Below are 25458 nucleotides of genomic sequence, written 5' to 3'. Positions count from 1 at the left end.
GCTAATGGTGTAATTGTGACTGGCTTGCTCCAGTTTTATTAATTTTAGATTATTGGGATTATTGCATTTTTAGTGGGGCTGACTAGATTGCTATAAAATCACTTGGGTAGTAAGTCGGCATCATTCTATCCACAGTGTAGAACGATCGACTTACATACTTCAAAATGTTCAGATTGGTAAGTTAAGCCATCTTTTTGGGTTTGGAATAGAGGTACCACAATGTATTGCGAGGAATTTGGAAATATTTAACTTATGTTTGATTCGAACATTGCATATGCCATAACTTATTTAAAAATTAGAAACTTTGTATTGAAACAATAAAGTCAATGATTAACTGAAGGCGTTAATATTGATGTCAAATGATTACATCTTTAAAAATAGTACACAAAATGAATATTTATATTGGTCGTGTCAGAAACAACAAAATAAATTTGGTTCTAGTAACTATGATTTATTCTCTTATATATTTTTTTATTGATAATAGTAATTGTACTAATAATAATAACCTTTATTGTATTTTAATATATTTTTTGCATACTGTATAAGATCAATCAGAAGTAATGAAATACAAAACATAAACTAACACGAATATAGTATTACAAGTACAGTAAATATGAACAAACAATAAAATAAAGTTTAAAATCATTTTACATGAAAATATTCAGCAAGTTTGTAAACATATTTGTTTATTAGACACGTTTTCAGGTTCAGAAGATGAGTATACTTTGGCTAACACATAATTAAGTTCACAGTCAAACTTGGTTGGGTGTTAAAACCCAATCAACACAAATAATTGACGTTCAACGATTTTTAAGTCTGATAAAAATATGTATTTACATTTTCATTTAATGATTAGGTACTAAAAGAGCAAGTCAATATAAATTTACGTAATTTTTAATATTAATATTTCTGAAATTTACTAAGGTTTAGGACGGTTTTCATAAGGCATTGTTTCGGAAACTAAAAATTCTTCTCACTTAACGAGGAAAAACGTCGCAGCATGATTGACATTAAATAATTTATAAGTATTGCTGAATACGGAAATAGAGTAAACTGAATATATTTACACATTTACAGAATTTCAATTCTTCTTCAATTTTCCTAAAATTTAAAGGAATTGTTACAGAATACTTTAGAACCTGTATTTTTTTAATTTCAGTGCCTTTTCGCCCTTCTCGCCACCACTGCCCGTGCCGGTCTCATCGGCGGCATCGGCATTGGCCATGGAGTGGTAGCCGCCGCCCCAGTGGCTGTCGCTGCTCACGTGGCTCCAGTTGCAGTAGCTGCGCCTGCCATCGCCGTAGCTCATGGCGCTACCTCCTACCAAAATTCGAACTCCATCAGCTTGAACCCAACCGCTGTTGTTACTAAAGTAGCCGCCCCCGTTGCCGTAGCGGCTCCCGTGTTCACCAAGGTGGCCGCGCCAGTCGCGGTTGCTCCTGTCGGTCTTGGTCTTGGTTTTGGTAAGTTGTGGAATCAAGCAAAGATTTTCGGAAGTATTTGAACTCCAAAGTCTTGTAAATGTTTGGCTAACTTTAAAACTTCTCATGGGGACAGGAAGTAGATATAAAGTCTTATCTGTATCAATCATCGTTAAAGTTTACAATATTTTTACGACATTTAGTTCACTATTTCTTTCATGTCAATTTCTAAATTAGTTAAAACAGCTGATCAGTTCCTTCTAATGTTATTTGAGATAGAAAAGATTGGAATATACAGCCAGAATCTGATCACAGCAGTAATTTTCTTGTCGTTTCTACCTTGAACCAATAATCGGATGAATATGATCCAAAAGCCCTACAGAGAAATTTAGGAAATTTTTAATTTCAATCCCCAAGCAGTTACATTCAAAGATATTGCACGTTTCAATTCAATTTCAGAATATTTCAAAAATATATACAGATAGAAGAAGCTGCCAATCTTAATTAAGGAATGTACAAACACTTGTTTTATTTATTGTTCTGTGATGACCTAATGTTTCATAAAAATTCTTACAGTAGTAAATTTAAGCAATAATTCTCAAATACAATTAATATTATTATGAACTAATTGAACTTATCTTTATAGGAAAAGGTTTGGCCTATGGCTTGCACTAAATCGAAATTGGAGAAGCTGTGAGCGTATGAAATGAGCAACAAGGATTATTTATTTCTTTAGATTTACTGTAACACAATAAATTTGTAAAAAAAATAGTCTCGATTTATTTATGCCCTTATTTTAATAAATTAATGTACAAACAGAATGAAATACAAAAGGCGATCTGACTATATTACCTACAGCTTCTAGTAACAGGTAAATAGAACACAGAGATATCAAGAATATTGAGCGTGAAAGAGAATAGAATAATTATTGCGAAAAATGCCAAGAGATATTCATTTTTATTTGATGAGATTTTTAATAATTTTACTTTATATTTGAATTGGTTTTGAACTATGATGTCATGGTAACTTTTATAAATACTAAACCTATTCCTTTTTATCAAAACTCGATACAACTTAATTGTCTGGGTAGGCTGATATAATAAAACAAGTTTGTCACAACATGTTGAAATTACGAAGAAAACTTTTTTTGAGAATAAGGTTTGGATCTCAGTATCACAAACGCATGATTTTAGGTGACGCAACAGAAAAAATTTCGAATAATATTTTCAATAAAATGCCCTGTTGATCGTATTTGATGTAGCAGATTAGGTACCCTACTCAGTTACCAGACTTAACGCTCTTGATTATTTCTTGTGTGAATTTGTGTAAGTCTTGCGTATTTTTGAGAACCAATAAAACGACAGCAGGATTGTACAAATTTTTATTAAATTGTCATTTGTCTGTTGATTCCTCTACTGTAAAAACCTCTAGATTTATAAAGGAGAAGTATTTTATTTGAAGCAAATCTTACTTTACTTTTTAATAAAGTTTTTATAAGTTTTATCAAAAACTTATAGATACTTAATTTTCAAGTGAATTTAAAATTTAAGTAATTATAACAATTGAAATGACATTGATACTCTATACAGGGTGTCATAAATTTTGAGGTTATATAAAAATTTTCAAAAATTATTAATTTAATTTTCCCATAATTCAAAATTTAAATAAACATAATGAAAAAGTTCAATATTTTTTTGTTTATACACCGTATCATCTTAGAAAAAAAAATGTTACCTAAATTGCAAACGGAACTCATTACGAGAAAATAGCAGTAGGTCATGGTTTTTCCTTCCAAATCAAAGAAATAGATATTCTACAGATTATGAATCATACCTAACATAAATAGTACGACATTTCAAAAAATAAACATTGAACTGTATATTACTTATGTATTTACATTAATTTTCATTATTTAACATTATTAACAAATTATTATATCTCTTAAACGTCTACGAATAATTTACTGCAAACAGTGAGACAAATAAGAACTATCCATCATCTCAAACCTTGAATCACCAACTATTCCAAACCAAAAAAAAAATAAAATAGAATAGATAGCAATTAATTAATTAATTAATTAAGGAAAATGCTTGTTTTTGCAATTTGGCAAAATACTTAACATGTGTATCATATAACAATTTACTTATTAAACTATTATTTTTAATAAAACTGCATTACATCCACCTTTTTTATAATCTTTAACTTTTTTTAAATTGTAGGGGTACAAGAAGTACAACAATTTCTGCGCTTGCATGTACCAGAAGGCGTAGGCCATAAAAGTGAAGGATTATACTTGTTGTCATTTTAAGTAATTAATATTAGGTTTTTTTAACAATGATAATAATCTTTTAAAAAATAGTACCTGCATAATAGTCCATTGATAGGTACATCACAAAATACATAATCACCTTTGCAATCTGCATATATTACTGGTTGTTATCTCATTTATTTATGTCGACAAATTTTTTAGGCAATTTTTTTGTTTTCTGTAATAATAATTAAATAATAGTGTACCTGATATTGCCTTTTACAATTATTGTCAACATTAAATAAATTTAATACAAGATATTTGTGTTAAAAGCTGACGCAATGCAATTCACAACTGCGTATACAGAATCTTCTAAACGGTGGAGTTTGTTCATTTTAATACAAAAAATATTATTTTTCTGTAGGATTATTCATCAAATAATTTATATTTCGATTTGTCAAATTATTTGTTCGTTTTGGCACATGTTTCCATGATAATTTGAAATATATTGTAACATGCGTGTTTTGCTGCAAAATTTATGCAGTTTTCTTGAATAAAATATTATTTATATAGATACCAATTAGATAACTGTCAGTGCAGATAAATTCAATACATATTATTACTGTTATTAGAGACCAGAATACTTCAACAGGTCTACAGTATTTATAAAATTTAAAAATATGACATAGTAATTGCAGTGGCCCTTGTTCCACTTTTGAAATTAATTCAATGAGTTATTAGATTATAATTTGACTTGTTAGAATTTCAGTGGGGCTTCGAGGGTATATATAACAAAATAAATTCACAAGAAAATATTAATATTCTGTATCACTTTAGTGCAAACGGATTAACCAAACCATCCATCATGTTCAAGCTGGTAAGCCTTCTCGTATTCAGTGTTTATTCTTATTAAATTTATTTACCATGTTAGATTTTAGTAGATTTATCACTTGTATTATTTTTTTTAGATGTAAAATTAACTGTTCTTATAGAGTTAATTTAAAATATAAAGAATTAAATACTTCGGTAACTACCAGTTTTAATAATTTTTATCTGCAATTTTGTAATTGTCTACTGTATTCAATAGTGTTTATATACTGTAGAACATATTATTTGAAAATCTCTTTGTTTTTAAGACATTTTCATTTTTTATATACTTAGTTATGTACTTATTACATTTGTTCATTGTAATTGCTCTGCAAGCCACACTTTTGGAATAAATAAATAAATAAATAGTAGGTACTGATTATTTTGCGTCGACATATATGTATATGGTACTCAAACTCTAAAAAAATGATGAGAATCATGCAATGGTGCTCTCACTTTCTACAAGAAATGATTTAAAAAATACTGCTATAAACATTTTTTTCCAGATCGTACTCGCTACGTTGGTGTGCTTCGCCAAGGCCGGCCTAATCTCCTCTGGCGTGGTAGGCGTTGGAGGCCTGGGAGAACTGGGAGGCATCGGTCTAGGAGGTATAGGTAGGGGCGTCGCGGTGGCAGCTCCCGTAGCTGTAGCACATGGAGCTGTTTCCTACCAGAACAACAACCAGATCAGTTTGCACCCCACTCCCGTTGTTGCTAGAGTAGCTGCGCCCGTAGCTGTGGCAAGCCCTGTCGCTGTTGGTGTCGCTCCTATCGGTGTTGGTGTTGGAATTGGTAAGGATTTTCTGTTTCTATTCTTAAGCATAGATATTTTACACGAAAAATTAGCAGATCTAATAATGCTGTGTATGACTGTAGGTAGAGGTCTTGGAGGAGTTGGACTTGGAGGAATTGGAGGAGTTGGTCTTGGAGGAGTTGGACTTGGAGGAATTGGAGGAGTTGGTCTTGGAGGAGTTGGTCTTGGAGGGATCGGAAAAGCTTGGTAAAATGAGGAAGCAGTTAATGAGATGAGCAACGTTATGTTTGATAATTTATTTTCATTTAAATAAAATAAATAGGAAATAAAATAATTTTGATTTATCCACTACGGTACCATTTAAATATGTTGGGCTTTTTTAAAAACTTTTTGAAAATATATGCACTAATTATTTGCAAGAAATAATTCAGAAAAGTCGTACAATTGCAATACTGAATTTAAAAAATCATATTGCAACATAGTTTATCTGATATTTTAATTAAATTATACTATCTACGACGGCATTGAGTTACAGTATCTACATAGAAAACTTAACAAGCTAATATTGTAATTATTTAATTTTTTACATGTCTATCTTACTGTTAGAACAATTACTATAACAATTTACTAAGTGTCTGCACTTCAAGGTACATTACACTTTTGAATAATGCATATATAGTGTCTAACCAAATCCCATCAATGATCTTACAACAGAAATAATTAAAAATTATTTAATTCCAAAAATTATGTAAGAAACATAAAAAAAGTCCATTAAAAAAAACTATTTTTCCATACAAAAACGAAATATTATTTTGAGTATGCTAAAATTAATGCAAATAAGGATTATTGCTAAATTATTTAGAGAGACAAATACTTAGAACGACAGTACTTGTCCGTCTGCAAAATACTTTGCCAACAAATTTATATAGTTCTCCCAAACAAAGTCAAATAAAGATAATATGCCATGGCCTCAATTATTCATATGGTTTATATTGCTCTACTAGGTACCTACATTTAAAAAATCGCCTATTTTCTTCTTCGTCAAAATTGAATTTTTACATCTTACAATTAGTAGAAGCTGATACTTTAGCTTAGCATTTCAATTATTGCTTGTAACATATGAATACGGAATTTACTATTGAGTCACTAATTTTTCTGTAATTAATTATTTGGTTTTGTTCTCATTTGTATTTAGAGAGGCATTCGAGATATTTATTTTTAATGCAGAGAACCAGCTAATCATGTATGTATATTACAGAACAAGTCACTTTACTTACTCTAAATTCTTGATCTAGAAGTAGATCAGCTATTTAATTAATGTCCAACTAAATGGAAACGTATGGTATTCTCGGATACATAAGTTATCTGTGATAGTTACAAAAGAGATAAATTACGGTTAAAGCAGGGCTATATTGCATTGATTACAGTTTACCGTCGTTGACACATAAAAGCTCTATTTATTCCCTTTTTTCTGGGTATGAAAGGATTCCAAATTTAATTAGATGATGTGAATTTATTCGCATAAAACATACCTAACATATAAGTCATAAAAAAAAGTTGCAAAGATATTATCTTCTTCATTTATTTCTAATCAACATTTGGAGCAAAAACCATAATATTAATGGTAATTACTATCATTGTATCTTCACTAAACAAAACTGTAACAACATTCCTTGCTGTGATTTATTAAATCATCGTTAACGTAACTACAACATTCAATGAAAGTACTATACACGTGGTTTCATCACAACCATGACCCAGAACTGTTGTCAGCGTCTTATTACTCACAAAGTTTAGTATAAAAACACTGCTTCCACCCTCTGGTCTTCATTCGACTGAAGCTAACGAAGCAAAAAATAAAGATGTTCGGAACTGTAAGTATCGCAATAGCAAATAGGTTTTAACATTTATTAAGACAACTTAAGGAAATTTGGCTAGTGAGTTATATTAAAAAATAGCGAATATATATGTAAATTTGTTTGTATTAATACAATACTTACTACAGAGGACGTGATCTCCACTTTTTAATTCATTTAAGTTTCATAAGAAAACAATTCTTCCGCTTCCTGTTTTTCTTTAAAGTGACAAATAAATAAACTACTTTTCTTAGTTATTCTTGAGTTCACTCATATAGGAACAGTATTATTTTTATTTGACAAAAAACTACAACCAGTTTACAGGGTGTTTTCATTTCAGTAGATCTAACACCTATATATTTTCCTGGTTAAAACATTGTTTACATTAATTTGTTTTATAACTGTAGCTAGTAGGATTGACTTTATTTATCACCGCTGCCAATGCTGGACTTCTGGGCAGCCCAATTGCCTACTCCGCCCCTGTATTAGCAGCCCCCGTAGCCCATGTATCGCCTGTAGCCCACGTAGCGCCTATAGCCATTAAAACGGCTGTCCCCGTGGCCATTTCCTATCAAAATGTTTATAAGGTAAGACCGTTTATTAAATATATCTATTTATTTTATTATTAAACATTTTATGGCTACTTTTATCTTTGAGATAAATGTTGGGTTTAATTATTTTGTCGAAATAATAATTAACAGAGACCTTGTATTCTGCGATTATTGGTGTTGTGTTTAATTTTATCTTAATTAATTCAGAAATATGTCTAATTTTATCGAACAAAAGTGTTTACGATATACAGGGTAGTTCGAATTTTATGGAGGAAACTTCGGGAGCAGATAGATCTCTTCTCTAATAGATTCCTGAGATATAAACAAAAAATCAACTTTTTTTACAACTCCAACACCGTGTATTTCCTTCAAGCTATATAAGCTTTAATATAGTAGTAGTATGTTAATTTTAATATTCATTCAAGGCGGTAGAATAGAAATTAGCATAGTAGATAGTCGACTATTTATTTCTAACGGTATGTAAACTGCCACAAGTGTACATTACGTAGCAGTAGACTGCAATCTTGCATCTAAACAATGTAATTGCGCTTCTCTGTAATTTTATGCAATTATGCATCGATCAGAGCGATATAGTTTGAATTCAAATTTGCATTTCCAATTTCAGACCAAGCAAGCGCAACATATTGAAATAGAGCAGGATTTTCAGTATTTTTAAAGTTCCAATACTTTTTCTGGAGCTTTTAAGTAGCGCCCTATGACCTTCGCGCAAGATAAATCACTTATTGTCTTTATTTTTTCAGATTTCTGGTGCCGCTGTTCCGGTAGTTGCCGCTGCTCCCGTTATAAAAGCTGCCCCCGTGGCGTATGCCGCCCCACTGATTAAAGCTCCAATTGTAGCTGCCCCCGCCTACTCATATGCTGCTGGTCCTGCTTTGCTGAAGAGTCCCCTTCTTGCTTCCCCGTCAGCTTACGGCCACTACTAGGATCAAGATGTTTTTGTTAATAACAATGTTATACTTTCGGTTGCTGTAGATTACGATTATGTACATATACTTATTTATTTTTTTACCCCTGTTACCAAATGACTTTGTAAATAAATGCATTTTATAATAAATATTATTGTTAGGTGTTTTATTGATTGCAAAATAATATCACTTTAAAGACTGGCGATATCTTGATTTCATACAATTCTGTAAGGAGCAAGCCAAGTAATTATTCCACTTTTAACGTTGTCCATGACTTCACAACAGTTATGAATTCATAACTGTCCGGATACGATTTTCACAACATTTTCGTCACAACCAAGGCCAAACTATTTAAAATGTTTTAACAGGGAACTGGGTTAAGAACAACAAGACATTGTTGCTGTATCTTTTCGCATCGTAAAGCAACATTGCGATACACTACAATGGTGCAGTTGTCACTTGCATAAATACTGTTAATTGCAGACAATTATTACTGAACAGATTCAACAAGGAAATAAATGATGTTATCATCTCTGAAATGTTGCGTTAAAATATTGTTTACTTATTAAAAAAACGGTGGTTGCGAACGTAGTAGAGCGTGACGTCACAATTATTGTCTGCAGCTGATCTTTAATTGATTCAACACTCTATTTTAATAAAATTCGAACGTGGTTTAGCTTGTGGCTATGATTTTAGTGTTGCGCTAATTGCATACGTTGCTCAAACCAGAAGTATGTCATACATTTGAATATCAAGCAGTTTGAAGAATGACATAATTGTTAATAAATTCCTTGATAAATTTTTGTGAGACTGGTCGCTGTTCTTTTATTGTTGTACTCCTTCCCATTATGACGACTTGCGTTTCTACAGCGCTACACTACGGAACCAGTTGTTGAAAAAATACGTACCTGTGTGTTTTCAGATATTGGCTGACTAATCAAAGTGGTACACTGCATATACAATTAGACAGCTTCTTTGCGATTTAAATAACTGGTTTTAGATCACTTTGCGTTATGCAAAAATATTTACCTTTCTTTAAATATATGACACTGACAAAATAATGCAAAATTAAAGGATTAAGTTATGTGATAAAAGTAAATTCATAAGGTTTGTTCCAACAAGAATCAGGCACTGTTTTCATAACATTATGTGAGTACTTTTTGCCAGAAGCAACAGGCTACATATGCTCCTAGACCTAATAGATTGACTGGAGCATGTGTACTGTAAAGTTGCCGATTTACTTCTAAAATACAATAACCTTGTCCAGGTGTATCTGTGCAGATAAATCAGATAATGCAGTTCTCCACTGCCGTTGGAAAAACCTATAAGCAACTGATTTACCTTTTACTGAAAACATTATAAAGAGAACTGTCCGTATTTAATTTCTTGTGACTGTATTGGAGTTCCAATTCCTCGAGCTTAATCAACACCTCAACACCTCCAGGGGTGCTATCTCCATTAATTCCTGCACCTGCATTTTCCTTCGTATCCTTCAACAACCATAATAGCTATTCCAGTTTTACGATCTCCAAATTATTGTTATATTGGCCTGTAAGAATTTAATTCTTATCACTTTATTGCTATATTAGAAATAACTAATCGCTTGTTTTTATCAATAAAACAGAAATAACGCTCGGAGATTATTTCATTACTTTATTTTGGTATAGTTTTATACATTTAGTATATACAATTTGCAGTGGTTATAAGTTACTAGGTTAAATTTAACTAGGATGAAAATTAACTTCTATATATTGTACACCAACATCTGCATGACATATTACATTAGTAACCGCGTCCACCATATCCACCGGCTCCAGCCTGTCCTCCATAACCACCTGCTCCAGCCTGTCCTCCATAGCCACCGGCTCCACCCTGTCCTACAAAACCACTTGCACCTCCGTATCCAGCAGCTCCTCCATAACCACCTACACCTCCATATCCACCAAGAACTCCAAGACTTCCAGCTCCACCATTTCCCCCTGTGCCTCCATACCCACCAACAGCTATAGCTACAGGAGCTACAGGTACAGCAGCGGTTACTCGGGTGACCACTTGAGTGGGATGAACTACGTCAACTCTGGCTTGAGAACTGGTCGCCACGGGTGCTGGAGCAGCGGCTACGGGAGTTACAGGTACAGCTGCTACAAATGGAGTCGCAACTGCAGCTACAGATACCTGGTTCGCGGCGTTTACTCCTCCATACCTTCCTGCGCCTCCTCCAAGTCCTGCTCCAACGATTCCTGCGCCTCCAAATCCTGCACCATAGCCTAGTCCCAGATTTCCTGGGGTGGCAGTGCTTGCGGCCAACAAAATGGAGAATATGACGAACTGGATCATTTTTTCTGAGATGTCTTGATGAGGACGAAGCAAGTACAGCTACTGACTGACGTTGGTGGGTTGGGATGAGAATTTATAGTTATCCTGATATTAGAATGTAGTAATTTAATAAAGGATGTAAGGCGATCTTCTCAGGATATATCGTATGTTGGTTGTGTAAGACGTAGTATGAACTGATCCTTTAGGTTTACTCTTACTTTCATGAGGTGACTGACATGAATTTGACCATATATTAATTTCTCCAGGGGTTCCTGAACTCCATTAAACATTTCATTCTTTTTTTTTATCAAATAAATCAAAATTTGTAATGATTAATAAAATAATCATTTTCACGTAAAAAATAATACCTAACGAAGAGGATTACTATGAGGTTGGTTATTCTTTAAATCTGTATTTAAAAAAAAAAAGTGGTTCCGCCCGGGATCGAACCGGGGACCTTCTGCGTGTAAAGCAGACGTGATAACCGCTACACTACGGAACCAGTTATTAAAAACCATCGCAAATATTTTCACGGCTTCTTTTGAACACGAAAAGTGAAAGTACAACAATATTACATTAGTTATACTCGTACAAATGAAAAAGGAAAACTCGCAATTTCAAAATTTCAATATTTTTCATATTTTCAAAGGCGAAATATGAATTTTAATCATCTTCAAAATTAATCGAATATACAGGGTGGTCCTGTTTCCGATGCGGAAACTTCAGGGACCGATAGGGATTAAAAAAATTATATGAGTTTGATATATAAACTATATTCGAAAAATGTTCGTTAAGGAAATACAGGGTGTTAAAGTTTGATTTAATAAAATCAAATTTATTAATTGTTGTCAAACGGCTAAAGGTATTTCAATGAAATTTTGTAGACATTAACTACCATCGAGAGAGCACGTTTTGAATGAAAAACATTATTTTTAGTTTTGCCAGTGGCGTCAGTATTAGCACGTTACTGGATATTTCTGAAGAAAAAATTGGTACGCCACTGCTTTTACATAAAATAAATATCAGTTTTGGATTCTTAATTCAATTTGGAAGAAAAAAGCTCACTTTCGATTTTTCTGTACGACTCAGCATTTTCAAAGTGATCTTTGTTTAACAACTTAATATTTATAATTCATTACCTACATTTTTTGTACGAAAATTATTTTTACTGTGACCGCAAATTGTGTTAAATTTATAGTGTCTGTATATTTTCTTTGTCCGATTGGTACTTGTTTTCACTTTCACGGCAATCTTTGACCTGCTTATTATAATTTTCGAAGTTTGGCACCACATAAAAAAAACACTCCATAGACATTTGTCGTTCAAATTTGGTACATGGGTATTTTGATGGGTGTTGAATAGCTTGGTAATATTATCTTTTTGATAAAAAAATTTAATAATTTACCCCCTAAATCGTAGTAGGCCAGGCTTTTGTTATATCAATAAAATGATTAGAACAATATAACCTCCCATCAGGGTACTATTTGTAAAAAAATTGGCTTGCGGAAAGTCCACAGCCTTCTCACATTTCCAGTGGTGTTAACCTGAAATACGGGACACACTGTACCTACATAAAAATTCAAACAATAACACAAGGAATGACTTTTGCTTAATAAGTATTTTTAATTTTTGGGTGAATATAAAACTGAAAGGCAACATGGAAAAGGTACAGTTTTGTATAGTTTAATTATGCAACTATCTTTAAATTTTACGGTTTCTCTTATTTGCCTCATTGATTTTTACGCAAATTTCTCAGTTCAATATTTACATATTACAGTTGCATTCGCTATAAAATAAAATAGAAAATATTCAACACAAATTTGTTCTATCAAAAAAAATATATATATATCTTACAAAGATAGTTTTTCAGTATAAACGTTTAGGTACATAATATTATTTACTCTGAGTTCCTCGTGAAACTTCAAGAAATAATAAACTTGTCTCACAATCAGCTAAACCTAAGAAAATGTTGACAGGTATTCAATGTGGAATAGTTTCATTCATGTTTTTAAACGCGTATGCCTAATTTATTTTATTTACATAAGGCTTACATATTTTATTTGCTCACTGTTCTGAGAGTTTCTTTTATTTGCTGTGTTCATATTCTAAGTACATACTGTATATTACATTAACAACTATTTTCTGCAATAATACCTACTATTCATTAAAATGTGCATATGATATGTTGACTATAAACACAACGTGTTCTTTATCGACAATGGGCATGTCCCACATATTTTTTCTTTATTTTTTTATTTTTCTTTATTTTTTTATTCAATTACTGCAACACTAAACCCACAGTTTTTTCTCGGATTATTATGTGCCCACGTAAGTGCCGTTGTAGCTGTTTTCGCAACATCCTGTATATATGATAAAAATTGTACATCGTTGACGATGGAAATTAATTAATTACATTTTCATATAATCGTAAATACATAGAAAAAATTTAATTTTCAGATATCCCCATTATCTACCACTTTTTTCATCTTTAAAATTTTGTATTACCTTTTATTTCATTACAGTAACATATACATCCAAAAAATAAATTAATTAATAAAAAAAAAAGTATGTTGGCTCCGCCCGGGTTCGAACCGGGGACCTTCTGCGTGTGAAGCAGACGTGATAACCGCTACACTACGGAACCACCTGCAGTAATGTAATGAAATCATTTTCACCTCCGTACTTATTATGTAGTAGATACTAAAAATATGTAATATGATTAATATACTATTATTTAACTATAGTCATTCTACACAAGATTATTGGAAATTAAGTAAAATATATAAAAAAAATTAATTTCCCATGTTTTCTTTCTTTTTTCGATTGACACTAGAATAACTTAAGATTTAAACATGAAAAACGTAATGATTTTACTATGGTCGAAAGACAGTGGTAATAAATAAACTAAATTACATACTAAATTCGCGTAACAGAACAGAGTGGTGAAATTCTTTTATTTCTAAATAAATAGGCACAAAACCCACTTTCATTTTATTTGAAACTGATATGTATCTAATTTGCCTTGTTTGCATCAATTCAATTAATTCATTTTGGGCACGTGGCTAAATTTTAACAACACAATTTTAGCAACAGTAAAAGCATGGCACCAAGTTTTCCACTAAGTCAGATGAGAAATTAGGTATAGACTTTATTTTAAATAAATTAGAAGATATAGATATTCGTTTCAGATATATTAATATTTTATAAAATATAAGTATATACAGGGTGTTTCAGAAAAACCTCCCGTAAATTCAGGAGGTGATAGTACGACAAAAAATAAGAATTTTTTGTCTTATGAACTATATGTCTATCTCCTCTTGTTTTCGAGATACAGAGCGACAAAATAAAAGTTTTTAAATAGAATTTTTACGAAAATTTCCAAACGATAAGAAATATTTTTATGAAATTTGGTATTTCGGAGTTTTTAAGGACGCCAAATACGCTGGTCTAATAATTTTTTTGATATTTCATAGAGGGCGCTAGTTACACTACATTCCTATTACATTTTAGGTTCAAATTTTTTAAGGTTACATTTTTTACCATTCGGGCTCCAATAATAAATAATAATAATAATAATTATTAGACTAGCGTATTTGGCGTCATTAAAAACCCCGGCGTACCAAATTTCATAAAAATATTTCGCACCGTTTGAAAATTTTCGTAAAAATTCTATTTAAAATTTTTTATTTTGTCGCTCTGTATCTCGAAAACAAGAGGAGATAGTCATATAGTTCATAAGACAAAAAATTCTTATTTTTTGTCGTACTATTACCCCCCTGAATTTACGGGAGGTCTTTCTGAACCACCCTGTATATGTTTCTCATTAAACATATTTAAGAATCATTTAGGAATAAAAAAGTAAATAATTTAATATATATCCCCCATTCACAAGGGCGGTTTTTGCTAACGGCAGTTTAGTCGCATATTTATCGATTTCTCGTCAACTGGTGGGAAAACACCGTGCAAAAATATTCGTACCTAAAGTTACGTCCACATTTGATCGAAACGGTTGGCAATAAAATGGACCAAGACGGCTGACAATTTATTTATTATGTTTATTTATATGAAACTGGGGTCATATGATGGCAACGAACTCAAGTTTGTTTTATTCAGATAATAAAATCATACTGTTATTAACTCATCTTCCTTGGAACGAAGGGATTAGGTACGTAAATAAATAGATTTTTGCAGATTACAGTCAAATATCTTAAAAACATACTGGAGGTTACTACCGGGAAGAAAAAAAGGTACAAAAGGGACAATATGTAGGAAACGCTTTTAATGTAGGTGAAAGAAAAAATACCTACCTGCAATGGCAGAGCACAGAATTCTTTGTTCTGTGGTCACTAGTCCGGATATACTACAAAATATGCAATGCCGATGTAAATTTTGTAGTTTTTAAATGGAAAATATTCATTTTCTTCACTTCTTCACAAATCTCTTCGACTGGACTGACTTAAAAGAAACGGTTAAAGTGGGATAATCCCCGTTGTTGGCAGCCCTGCTTACCACGCCACATAGAATAGAACAAAAAATGAATGAAATCAATTTTTATTATCTTACACTAAATAAATGGCAACTGTACAATGCAAGGTGAGTGATATTCAACGAAATTTCACATTAGATCTAAGACCTAATGACCCAACGCAAGTCCTCCATGTCCCAATCCCAGTCCCAAACCAACACCTCCCAATCCAATACCTCCCAAACCAATCCCCCCCAATCCTAGCCCATGTCCACCAAGGGCGACAGCAGGGGCGGCAAGAGCAACCGGGGCGGCGGCCAAAGCAATAGGGGCGGCTGCCACAGCGACTGGTGTTCTAATGTCCAGCCTAGACTGGTGGCTAATTCCGGAAGAGACGGCAATGGGGGCGGCGACTGCGAGAGGTGCTGCGGCTATTCCAATTCCATGTCCAAGTCCTCCTAAGCCCACGCCTGCACCAAGGAGTCCCGGTCGAGCGACGCAGACGGCGACGAGGGCGGAGAATACTGCTAGTTTGAACATCCTGGTTTGATTCGAGGTATGTGTAGCTGAAGGGTGGAAAACTGAGACTGATATGCATGCGCTTTTGGATTGTATTTATAGTCAAGTCAATTGAACGCTTATGACGGAAGTGGTAGAAACATGAAACCTGATCGGTTTGTTGAAGTGTGACCTTATTTTTGCCCCGTTTTGCTCCTAGCGCCGTGTTGACTATTAATTGTAGCCATTTTGACTTGCATTGTATAACAGAGTGCAGGTTTGAAATGCCGTAGAAAAGTTTTATGCTTTATCGAGTTACGTTTTACAGGGTGTGACTACAACATTTGAGTCTGTATAATATATCAAAAAGTTTGATTTTATAATACTGTCTTCAATACATGCACAATGCCCTGGGAATTTAGGAGAGGATATACGAATACAGTTTTACTTCAAATTAAATAAATTCCAAAAAGTTTCTAATTTTGTTCAAATAAATAGTAAACAAATACTTCGTTGAGGATGTCACACTCTTCTACCGACAAAATCCCAAAGAAATTTCTCTAATCAAATAAAAGCAAATGTTTTAATGAACGCCTGCAAATAATTCGTTTTTTAAGATACAGTTTGTTAGTTTTATAACTTAAAAAATCATATTTAATTAAAAATAAAAAATTACAATATCCATCTACGTACAGGATATATTATAATATTCAAGTAGCCTTATGAGAAATTTTGGTAACATATCTTGATTTGTAAGTATAGAACATACTTGCATATCCTACAGAAGCAGATGCGTCAGTAATGAAATTCAGATGTCCTCAGAGTATGCTACAGACAATTCTTAATACAAACCGTGTGTCCCTAAATATGCTAATTTGTAAGAATGCGATATTCCTCGCATTTCCGAAAGATAACTCCCCAAATCTCCCATGAATTACATATAACGCAAACAGTGTGTGACATATGCAGTGGGATATTAGAAGGATATCCTGATTTTCCTGATTTTTAACTTAAGAGGTTTCTGAAAATACAGCTACACAGTCCTTGGGGCATAGGGTATCTCATATGTACATAATTCATTTGAATCTTGAAGTAAACCAAAACAAATCACTTGGCAGACAGTTTTTCAATGATATGTCCTCGTTGTGGTTGTAATAATACGATATATTATTACAAATGTAATGGATAACATCACCGTAAATTCCTGCTTGGTATGGAAAAATTTATGCAATTTCTCTACATGTTCCTGAAATTACTTTGTCACATTTTCCACAAATAACAAACAAATTAAAATAATCTTCATTGGCATAATTTAAACAACCCCCAGGTATTTTTATTCAAATTTTCAGCAAAAACTATTCAGACACAACTATAATTTGACACTAACTTGACAAATGTCAAGTTATTTCAATTGTTTTTGGAGTGTTTCTGGTCATAGCCAATTTGACCACAGGTCTGATATGAAAAAAAGTGTCCAAAAAATAGAAAATTGCAAATATCTCTAAAAGTAGTAATGGCAACCCTAACAATGCTTATATGGCTTGAAAGGAAATTTCAATCTACATACGACAGAGTAAAAAAATAAAGGGTGTTCCATTTAAGTTAACAAAGTTATAGCCGTTTGAAGTTATCAAAATGTAACAGCAAAAATGAAACACCTGGTATTAAATGTTTTAATTTGTTGATATACCATAATTTAGTGTTACTTATGCCCTTTACAGGTACCAAACATTCAGGTGATATCACGCTTCTGAAAAGAGTTACTAACATCTCTACGGACCCTTGCATCTGTCAATTTTTTTCTTTAAATATTAATTTCTCAAATTCTGTAATTCCTAGGTATAGGGAATATTGAATAAAGTGGCCCTCAAGTTTCACGTAGAATCCGAAAATGCAATAATATATAGGGTGTCCCATTTAAAATAACAAAGTTGGTGTCGTCTTTCGCTATAATTTAATCCAACTGATTTATTGTGGTTTTTAATTTTTCATCTCATTTTGATATTTACAATCCAAAAAAAACAATACCTAAATTGATGTTTCACCGAATTCTCTGTTACAAAAACTGTTTAACGGATGCAATAAAATTTAGAATGTGGCATTTCCAGTGAAATAGACCTAGCATACAATGTAGTATATCCTCTAGCTCCATAATTTGTTATATTAATTAATTGCCTAACAAATCATTTTTAATAATTTTTCTATATCGTCTTTAGCGACAAATATTCAACAATTTTGAGTTGAATAGCAATTATTTGAACAATGAACTTAACATATGCGTTGATTATAATATAATAGTGAGGGATAATAACATTAGCATTAAATCAATGCCTAGACGAATATTTAAATATAATGAGTGAATAACCTGTAATAGATATTTATATGAATCAACAAATTGAAAATTTAAAATCGAATAAAGTTACAAAACATATGGCTATTATGATGTGAAATTGTAATATAATTATATGATATTAAAAATGCAGATTAGAGCGACTTCTACAAAAATTAATGTATAATATGTATGTTTTATTGAAACTGAAGATAATAATATTGAAAGATCAACTAGCCATTTACTTATCAAACATAAAAATCTCGAAAGCGTAAAATTACAAAAGGTCTTGTAAAATATAAGTAAGAGAGAGAATTAAATTCATGATTACACTAATACACTTTAAAAGCGAACAACTAAACTAATTGTAATAAAAATAATTCAATAAATTTGTAGAATATTGTAAAATATTGGAAAAAAAATAAAATATAACCATTACAAAATTAAAATCAGAACAAAGCGTTCTTGCCATGAATATAGTTACATTTAACAACCATTTTGCTAGTGCAAATAAATTTTTTGAGTTCTGAGAAACTGAAGAAATATTACTAAGCTCAGAAAATATTTAAAAAGACTATAATTGAAACACTTTTAAAAAAGAGTAAAACACAGCAGTGTCTAATTATAGAACTGTATCGAGTGTAACATACTAATAAGATAATTCGGGATTAAATAGGATCTACACCAAATATTATTGAATGCATAACTTCAATTCATATTTAAGGAATTAGATGGAAAAAAGGGAACTTTCCTAAGTTTATATAAAGCTACCTAAGTGCTTAAGTACAATGTTACCAGATAAGTAATGTTAACAGGTATAAGGTAACAGAGATGTATGGTACACCACAAGGCCCAATCATGGGACTTATTTTATTTAGCTTGTTCAATAATGATTCAAATATTCTGCTTTTGCAAACATTACAAAATTCACAATCATTCGTCATAGTAAATGAGAAATTAGGGACAGAAATAACAGGTTAGTATTTTCAGAAGCATACAAAATATGTTTTTTAAAAAATATATATATTTATTCCTTTGCAAAATTATACTTTTGTTTACAGTAGAGGAAATATTTACATAATTGTAGATATATGTACACAGTTTTTACAAAGATACGTTATTTTTCATAAAAGTAAATTATTACTAGAATGTCAGTACTGAAGTGTCTCAAAAGGGTTTAACTATATTTTTATATCATATTAAACATTCACGAAAATGTTGATGTCCCTTTCAAAATTCAATAATAATTGTAAGGGCAGTAACTGGTAGCATTATTAAAAAAAGTAAATTGTTGGAAACAGGAATAATTTGCAATACAAAATTACCAGCCGTGTCCTAAACCCAGACCCAATCCTCCCACCCCAAGACCTCCAATTCCCAAACCATGCCCTCCAAAAGCCACAGCAGGGGCGGTGACGGCTACTGGTGCTGCCACAGCGGTGCGGACGACGGCTGCTACAGGCCTTACAATGTCAGTTCTGTAAACGGAACTGACGGCGGCAGGCACCGCCAGAGCAGGGGCGGCATAACCGCCCAATGCTAAACCTCCATGGCCTCCAAGACCGATGCCTAGGTTTCCAGGACGAGCTGCACAGATGGCTAGTATAGCTGACAAAAGGACTAACTTCAACATCTTGCGTGGAAAACTGAAGAAAGACTGATAATCCAGCAGCATTTTGGATGTAATTTATAGTTGCCTTTATGGCGGTTGTGGTAAATTTGTAATAAAATCGCTTCGATGCCGACCTTAACGACTGCAAGGATCTAATCGTAGATAGGATAATTGTTGGTATCGTATGTCGAGGTGGTACGGTAACCAGATTTGATCTCGCTTTGAAAAAATCGCTGCAAGTCGAGTAGTAGTTATGTCTACCCACGGAACGGACTGAAGTTGCGGCACGTCGAAATTTTTAGCTCTCGAAAACGAAACGTTTATTTAGCGACGTGTGATAAATTGGCTTGCGAAATATTAATTACCTCGGGTGATTCACGTTTCAATAATAATCACTTACAACTGCAATTTACATTCTATTAGAGTAATAATATTAACAATTATTTTTTCGCGTTTTGACTGATAATATGCAATTTGACTAAGTTCAAAATCGTTTATATTACTAAAGTGGCACTTTACCACATCACTTAGTTATCAATTTTAATTTTTTTATACTCAATTCAGGCTTTCCCTTCACGGCGATGATACGTGAACTTGTAGCTACGTTTGCTTGGTGAGGAAACGGAAACAGTGACCGAAAAAAAATATAAATAAGTCGTAACTTACATAGTATTACGAATTTGAATCGCTAATGTTATATTTCTCAGGTCAAGAATGCTAAGCTCAATTACATTGTGCGTTTATTTACATTATTTAAATTAAATTCTACACATTCCGCTCGTTCACTGTCAAGAATTTTAGGGCTCATATGGTAATAATTTAATAGCACCAGGCACGAATGCATAATTAATTTGTACAGAAAATACAACTAATACGCATAGCAAAATTGATCATGTAGGTGTCATATCTAGTATCAAAATAATTCAGATGCTGGAGTCAGGAAGTTTTGACTTCCACTAGAAATGTGAATCGTCGTTGCTTGCTAATTGGACTACTACCAATTCATAGGTCACATGCTTTTCTGATTGGTAATTTTAGTGTAAAATAGGACTAACGAAATGCTGAGTATAAGATTCAGACAGATGAGACAGAGAGAGAACAGGACACTGTCGATTCAAGAAGCATCTCTGCAACATAAAACTAGTAAGAATAAAATCAGAAAAAGGTTGTCCACTAGCAGAATTCATTTTTTTTTTAATTAAAGAACAAATCTACTAAACGAACGGAAAGACAGTTACAATTCTTCGAGACATTCGTTCGCGATCTTAGGAAAAAAATATATGTGATTTATTTAGTACATATATATTTGTTAATTAGTACATATTATATTTTCCCAAAATTAAATCTAGACATTTTTTATAAATGTCAAGGCTTTTTCACTTAATAAAGTCAAGTATGATATCTTAATATTACACTCAGGTGTGATGTGGTTTATAGTTCTAATAGTGTCACTGTTAGCATAACATTCGACTAAAATATCTTCTGGTGTGCTAAGATATTTATGAAATTGACACCACCAGAACTAAGAAGAGCACACGTAATTTTAATAGGAATTTATTGGAGCAGAGAATTTTTAATTTTACATTAACAGAGAACTAATAATAAGTGCAATTATGACATAGATAATTTTAATAAACGTACCAAAAAAAAAACTAGAGGCAAAAAAGTAAAAAAATCAAAAACAATTTTTTGCTTTTTTCAAATTGTTTATTAACGATTTTTTGCATAAAATTTTCCTTTTAAATTTTTTAAACAAGCTATTTCGATGGAAAATTCAATTCTCTAAATAATGAACTATAACAAAATTTTGCTTCGTTTTCGAGCTACAATTAAAAAACTGAAAGGGGTGCATTTTCACCCTTATCTCCAATTTCCACCCTCTATTTTAATAGCACTCCGCGTTTTTTTTCATCTAAAATGACCATTTGAACGATTCATGTAATAAAATATCTAAATACCTTTTAAAATTCTATAATCAATAGCCTGGAATTTGCAGTGTCAGTCCGGTTAAGTTTTGCATGAGTGAACAACCGCCAATGTATAATACACAAAATTTTAAAAAGCTTTATATGAACCAGTAAATTTCATAACATACATACTTTATCCGATACGGACTATAGAAATTAAAAAATTCTTTACGTTTCCGTCGTTGAGATAAAACATTTTTATATAAAACCAACGATTTACGTTTATTTATGGCCATTATTATGGAAAAAAAAACAGTTAATAATTTCTGTTATAGATTTATTTGACTTACTGAAACTACATAATTAATTTTTGACTAATATTGTCCTACCATAAGAACTATATCTTGCGTATAGTTTCATTGAATAATAGAAGTTTATCGTTAGAGTATATACTTAGATTATCTAAAATTGTTTGACTACTACTACTACTAGATTTGACTGATGTTTGAATGAGGAGGCCATAGAATTTAAATCAAAAAATTAGTTGTAAAAATATTTGGAAACCCCAAAATTCGCACACTAGTGCATCACATAACAACTGAAATTTTTATTTATTCTGTGACGAATTTCTTGGAATAGGTTTTAATTTTCCTCTTGTATTTTAAACAGATTAACCATATATTCTTGTTAAAATATAAAACCTTAAATTCTTTGCCTCACTACATGATCGAAAAGTATGGCCAGTTCATACAAATTCGTATAAATCCTTTTTCTTGTCGTGTTGGCACCAGGATTAGCATCTGGTGCAGGATTTATAACCTTTCTATCGAACCTATTTTGGAAAATGAGGCCTTTGGTTGGATGCATTGATACTTTGTAATTGAGAGAATCGTTAGAAACAACCTTTCCAGCTCTCCAATGGTAGAACCCTAGATCTGTCTGTTTTGGTATAATTTTCTTAGTGCCTATAAAACAAGAAGTATTTAAAATGGTTGTTGTATTTTCTCTTTCTGTGAATCACTGACTGAATACGTAAAAAAATTACGATTAAATTTGCCTGGTCCTTCTGGTTTTCTCGGTTGCTGATTACGAATCTGAAGTTAAAACTTTGGAATTTGGAAATGATAAGAATTGTGTCGAATACTACACAAAATTTCTAGAAGAAAATATGAATATAAATGTCATCATTTAAAGTTTAAGGCAACATTTTTGATAAAAAAATTCATTAAATTTTCAAATTACGATCACTATAATACTCATATTTTAGCTGACAGGTTGAATTTGATTTCCTGCACTTTTTTTTTGTTTTTTGTTATAAAAGTTGATAGATGTAGTCAGTCGCTCTACGGACAAAAAAAAAGCATGGCTATTAACGATTTTCAGGCAATTTTTTTAGGTAAAAGTATTTGACATTCTAAGCAACAATATTTGTCAACATCAGTTTCTTAACAGCGCAGCGGTGGTAATGGTTGCACGCCACTGAACGTATGGATTGGATTAAAATTTGGTAATTGGGAACGATTAGACTACACGGTCTATTAAATTTAAAGACAATTGGTTCATTAGATTTCGATCGCCACCCACTTAATTACTTAATATATGGTTAAGTTTGTGGGAAAGCTCGCATTGATATTTCCTTACCTCCACTTACCTTTGAAAAAGGGTTTGCAGTCTTCCTTGCGCAATTTTTCGCTATAATCGATATACCCTGAGATTTCGAAACCGTTTTTATTGTAATGCCTTAGGAACACAATCGTCGACAGTATCCCCACTCTATTCGATCTTTCCCTTAGAGCTAATTCCAACTGAAGTGGATCGCCTTCTTTGATACCTTCACTAGACAACTCGTAGGGTTTATAGGGAGGATACAAGTACAACAGGACGGCGGCTAGCCTCTTCTCAAACTGCTCTCTGCTAAGTGTCTCACCTGAACTCCTATAACCCAGTTCCGCTATGATTCGGCGAACTTCTATGCTGCCCAGATAACAGTCGTCTTGGTTGGTGTTTAATGAATCCAGATACTCTTCATAGTTGTTGAATTGTAAGAGCCGTCGATCTGCTTCTATCTGAGGAGAAGCGTTGTAAGGAATTGCTCGAGCCATTTTTGTCGGACAAACTTTTTTTTCTAATGTTATACAAAATATTTATGTATAATGACTATTGTATAGTTGTGAGTGGTTTATTTTGACAACAGAATTTGGATTTGACGTACAAGCTACTCTTTCTGTCAGAATGAATGACAGATAGACAGTGTTAAGGGCTATTGTAATGTTAGCATAGCTATAGAACCAGTGATGAAATGAACACAAAATACAACTCTTTTAAAACTATTGTGCCTTCTTATATCAAAGAAGACACTAGGTCCCCCAAAAAATCCATTCCATCGAATGAAAAAATATATAATACATAATACATTTACTAGTTATAGATTTAAAAAATAATCCAGGTTACGTTTGCGTTGTTTTACTAATTTAACGATCCATTGCAATTTCACCGTAAAAACTAAAATTGAAAAAGTCAGGAGCTCAAATACAGGTTTTTCCGGTTAAAAATAATTACCTTGGGTAACTAGAAAGTATATTATTTAATAAAAGACTTAAACAATCGATCTATATTCAAGGATATAACCAACAATTCTAATAGCACCTCCATTAAACTGTCAACAAACTGTAAAAACGATGTTGTGACTGTAAAACATGTACTGTTAGAAAAAAAATGAAGAGGAAGATCATATCAATTGAGTAATGACTAACCTAATAGGTTTCCGGTTCTTCAAACTTCAAAGAACAATTTATATGTAATAGTAAAAAAAGATTTTAAAAATGCAAGCAATATTTCACAAAACATTTATTTTTACAGCCTCATCGAATACCTATTTAATTTTCTATTCAAAAACTGTTTGTATAGTCAATTTTTGTGTCTTTGACCTCTGAGGGGTCCGTACACTTCATTCATTGCCGACGAATTTACCCACGGGGTAAAATTATTCCGAGTGAAATTGTTACAAAACCGTGGTGTATGAGAGAAAACTGATCTATTTGCCTATCGGTTTTCGCCGTTACATTTCTGTTTTGCAACACCTTTGTTCAGAATAATTTAACTTAACAGGTAATACAGTCGAGTATGAACGAATTGTATGGAGCCTCTAAGAAAGTAATTTGCAGGTTGACGGATTTTGTTAAAATCCATAATGTTAATTATGTAATAGATCTGTTCCATGTAAATTATTTACAGTGTTGTAACTTTGTAATTATTTAATTTAATCCCATTTTATAAAACGGACTATTTCGATAATATTGGCGAATATTAGTTTCTATTAAATGTTTTGTGCGAGTTACAAATTTAATAAAATTAAAACAGAAATAAAAGGGAAATGTAAAAACTGTAAACATTTATTTCGTGACAAAAATTTAAAGTTATTTTCTCCAGACAAGCAATATTTTCACAATAATATTTTAATAAATTATTTTCATACTAATTTTACCTTAAATAGATTTGGCAAACATTTGGTATGAGAATAAAATATATTCACAAAAATTATATGCTCACATATTATAAAATGTTGCATGTATTTTATATAAATAACTTAACTTCACCATTCATGCCACCATCTGTAACCGTAATCGTTATCATCAAAATTGAAATTACGTCTAAAATCGTTCTTAGGTTCGTATACGTAGTAATCCTTTAAAGAGTCTTTTTCTTCAC

General features: G+C 32.1%; 7 protein-coding genes and 2 non-coding genes across 9 annotated transcripts; 3 read left to right on the top strand and 6 right to left on the bottom strand.

The window, feature by feature from the left end:
* Window positions 1-145: 145 nt before the first annotated feature.
* On the top strand, window positions 146-2154 carry LOC108913273 (cuticle protein 63-like). Its single transcript, XM_018718800.1, has 3 exons — window positions 146-176; window positions 1160-1463; window positions 2068-2154. The coding sequence occupies exons 1-3, from the start codon at window positions 165-167 to the stop codon at window positions 2094-2096; spliced, it is 345 nt and encodes a 114-aa protein (XP_018574316.1). The 5' UTR covers window positions 146-164; the 3' UTR covers window positions 2097-2154.
* Window positions 2155-4506: 2352 nt separating this feature from the next.
* LOC108913272 (60 kDa chaperonin 1-like) lies at window positions 4507-5652 on the top strand. The gene is made up of 3 exons (XM_018718799.1): window positions 4507-4546; window positions 5043-5328; window positions 5413-5652. Exons 1-3 carry the CDS (start codon window positions 4535-4537, stop codon window positions 5538-5540), a joined length of 426 nt encoding a protein of 141 aa, XP_018574315.1. The 5' UTR covers window positions 4507-4534; the 3' UTR covers window positions 5541-5652.
* Window positions 5653-7152: 1500 nt separating this feature from the next.
* On the top strand, window positions 7153-8641 carry LOC108913243 (cuticle protein 38-like). The gene is made up of 3 exons (XM_018718764.1): window positions 7153-7164; window positions 7554-7733; window positions 8459-8641. Exons 1-3 carry the CDS (start codon window positions 7153-7155, stop codon window positions 8639-8641), a joined length of 375 nt encoding a protein of 124 aa, XP_018574280.1.
* A 1764-nt stretch (window positions 8642-10405) lies between these two features.
* Window positions 10406-10960, bottom strand: LOC111691504 (PE-PGRS family protein PE_PGRS16-like). The gene has a single exon (XM_023454479.1). It carries the CDS (start codon window positions 10958-10960, stop codon window positions 10406-10408), a length of 555 nt encoding a protein of 184 aa, XP_023310247.1.
* A 408-nt stretch (window positions 10961-11368) lies between these two features.
* On the bottom strand, window positions 11369-11441 carry Trnav-uac. Its single transcript has one exon. It is a non-coding gene; the product is annotated as a tRNA-Val (tRNA).
* Window positions 11442-13510: 2069 nt separating this feature from the next.
* On the bottom strand, window positions 13511-13583 carry Trnav-cac. The gene has a single exon. It is a non-coding gene; the product is annotated as a tRNA-Val (tRNA).
* A 1989-nt stretch (window positions 13584-15572) lies between these two features.
* Window positions 15573-15955, bottom strand: LOC108913242 (cuticle protein 64-like). The gene has a single exon (XM_018718763.1). The coding sequence runs from the start codon at window positions 15942-15944 to the stop codon at window positions 15573-15575; it is 372 nt and encodes a 123-aa protein (XP_018574279.1). The 5' UTR covers window positions 15945-15955.
* Window positions 15956-19552: 3597 nt separating this feature from the next.
* On the bottom strand, window positions 19553-19864 carry LOC108913241 (cuticle protein 64-like). The gene has a single exon (XM_018718762.1). It carries the CDS (start codon window positions 19862-19864, stop codon window positions 19553-19555), a length of 312 nt encoding a protein of 103 aa, XP_018574278.1.
* Window positions 19865-22452: 2588 nt separating this feature from the next.
* On the bottom strand, window positions 22453-23852 carry LOC108913271 (uncharacterized protein C4orf22 homolog). Its single transcript, XM_018718798.1, has 2 exons — window positions 23402-23852; window positions 22453-22715 (listed from the first exon to the last, which is right to left on the bottom strand). Exons 1-2 carry the CDS (start codon window positions 23850-23852, stop codon window positions 22453-22455), a joined length of 714 nt encoding a protein of 237 aa, XP_018574314.1.
* Window positions 23853-25458: the final 1606 nt, after the last annotated feature.

This window comes from Anoplophora glabripennis, unplaced genomic scaffold, assembly GCF_000390285.2.
Source record: "Anoplophora glabripennis isolate ALB-LARVAE unplaced genomic scaffold, Agla_2.0 scaffold333, whole genome shotgun sequence".
NCBI lineage: Eukaryota > Metazoa > Arthropoda > Insecta > Coleoptera > Cerambycidae > Anoplophora > Anoplophora glabripennis.
This window is presented reverse-complemented; position numbering and strand designations above follow the sequence as displayed.

Excerpts from the sequence above, each read along its gene's own strand:
- LOC108913273 (XM_018718800.1), top strand. Across the intron at positions 1,464-2,067 it reads CGGTCTTGGTCTTGGTTTTG|GAAAAGGTTTGGCCTATGGC; the intron begins GTAAGTTGTGGA and ends TTATCTTTATAG.
- LOC108913272 (XM_018718799.1), top strand. Across the intron at positions 5,329-5,412 it reads CGGTGTTGGTGTTGGAATTG|GTAGAGGTCTTGGAGGAGTT; the intron begins GTAAGGATTTTC and ends GTATGACTGTAG.
- LOC108913243 (XM_018718764.1), top strand. Across the intron at positions 7,734-8,458 it reads CCTATCAAAATGTTTATAAG|ATTTCTGGTGCCGCTGTTCC; the intron begins GTAAGACCGTTT and ends TTATTTTTTCAG.
- LOC111691504 (XM_023454479.1), bottom strand. The coding sequence starts at position 10,960 with ATGATCCAGTTCGTCATATTCTCCATTTTGTTGGCCGCAAGCACTGCC.
- LOC108913242 (XM_018718763.1), bottom strand. The coding sequence starts at position 15,944 with ATGTTCAAACTAGCAGTATTCTCCGCCCTCGTCGCCGTCTGCGTCGCT.
- LOC108913241 (XM_018718762.1), bottom strand. The coding sequence starts at position 19,864 with ATGTTGAAGTTAGTCCTTTTGTCAGCTATACTAGCCATCTGTGCAGCT.
- LOC108913271 (XM_018718798.1), bottom strand. The coding sequence starts at position 23,852 with ATGGCTCGAGCAATTCCTTACAACGCTTCTCCTCAGATAGAAGCAGAT. Across the intron at positions 22,716-23,401 it reads CTGCAAACCCTTTTTCAAAG|GCACTAAGAAAATTATACCA; the intron begins GTAAGTGGAGGT and ends CTTGTTTTATAG.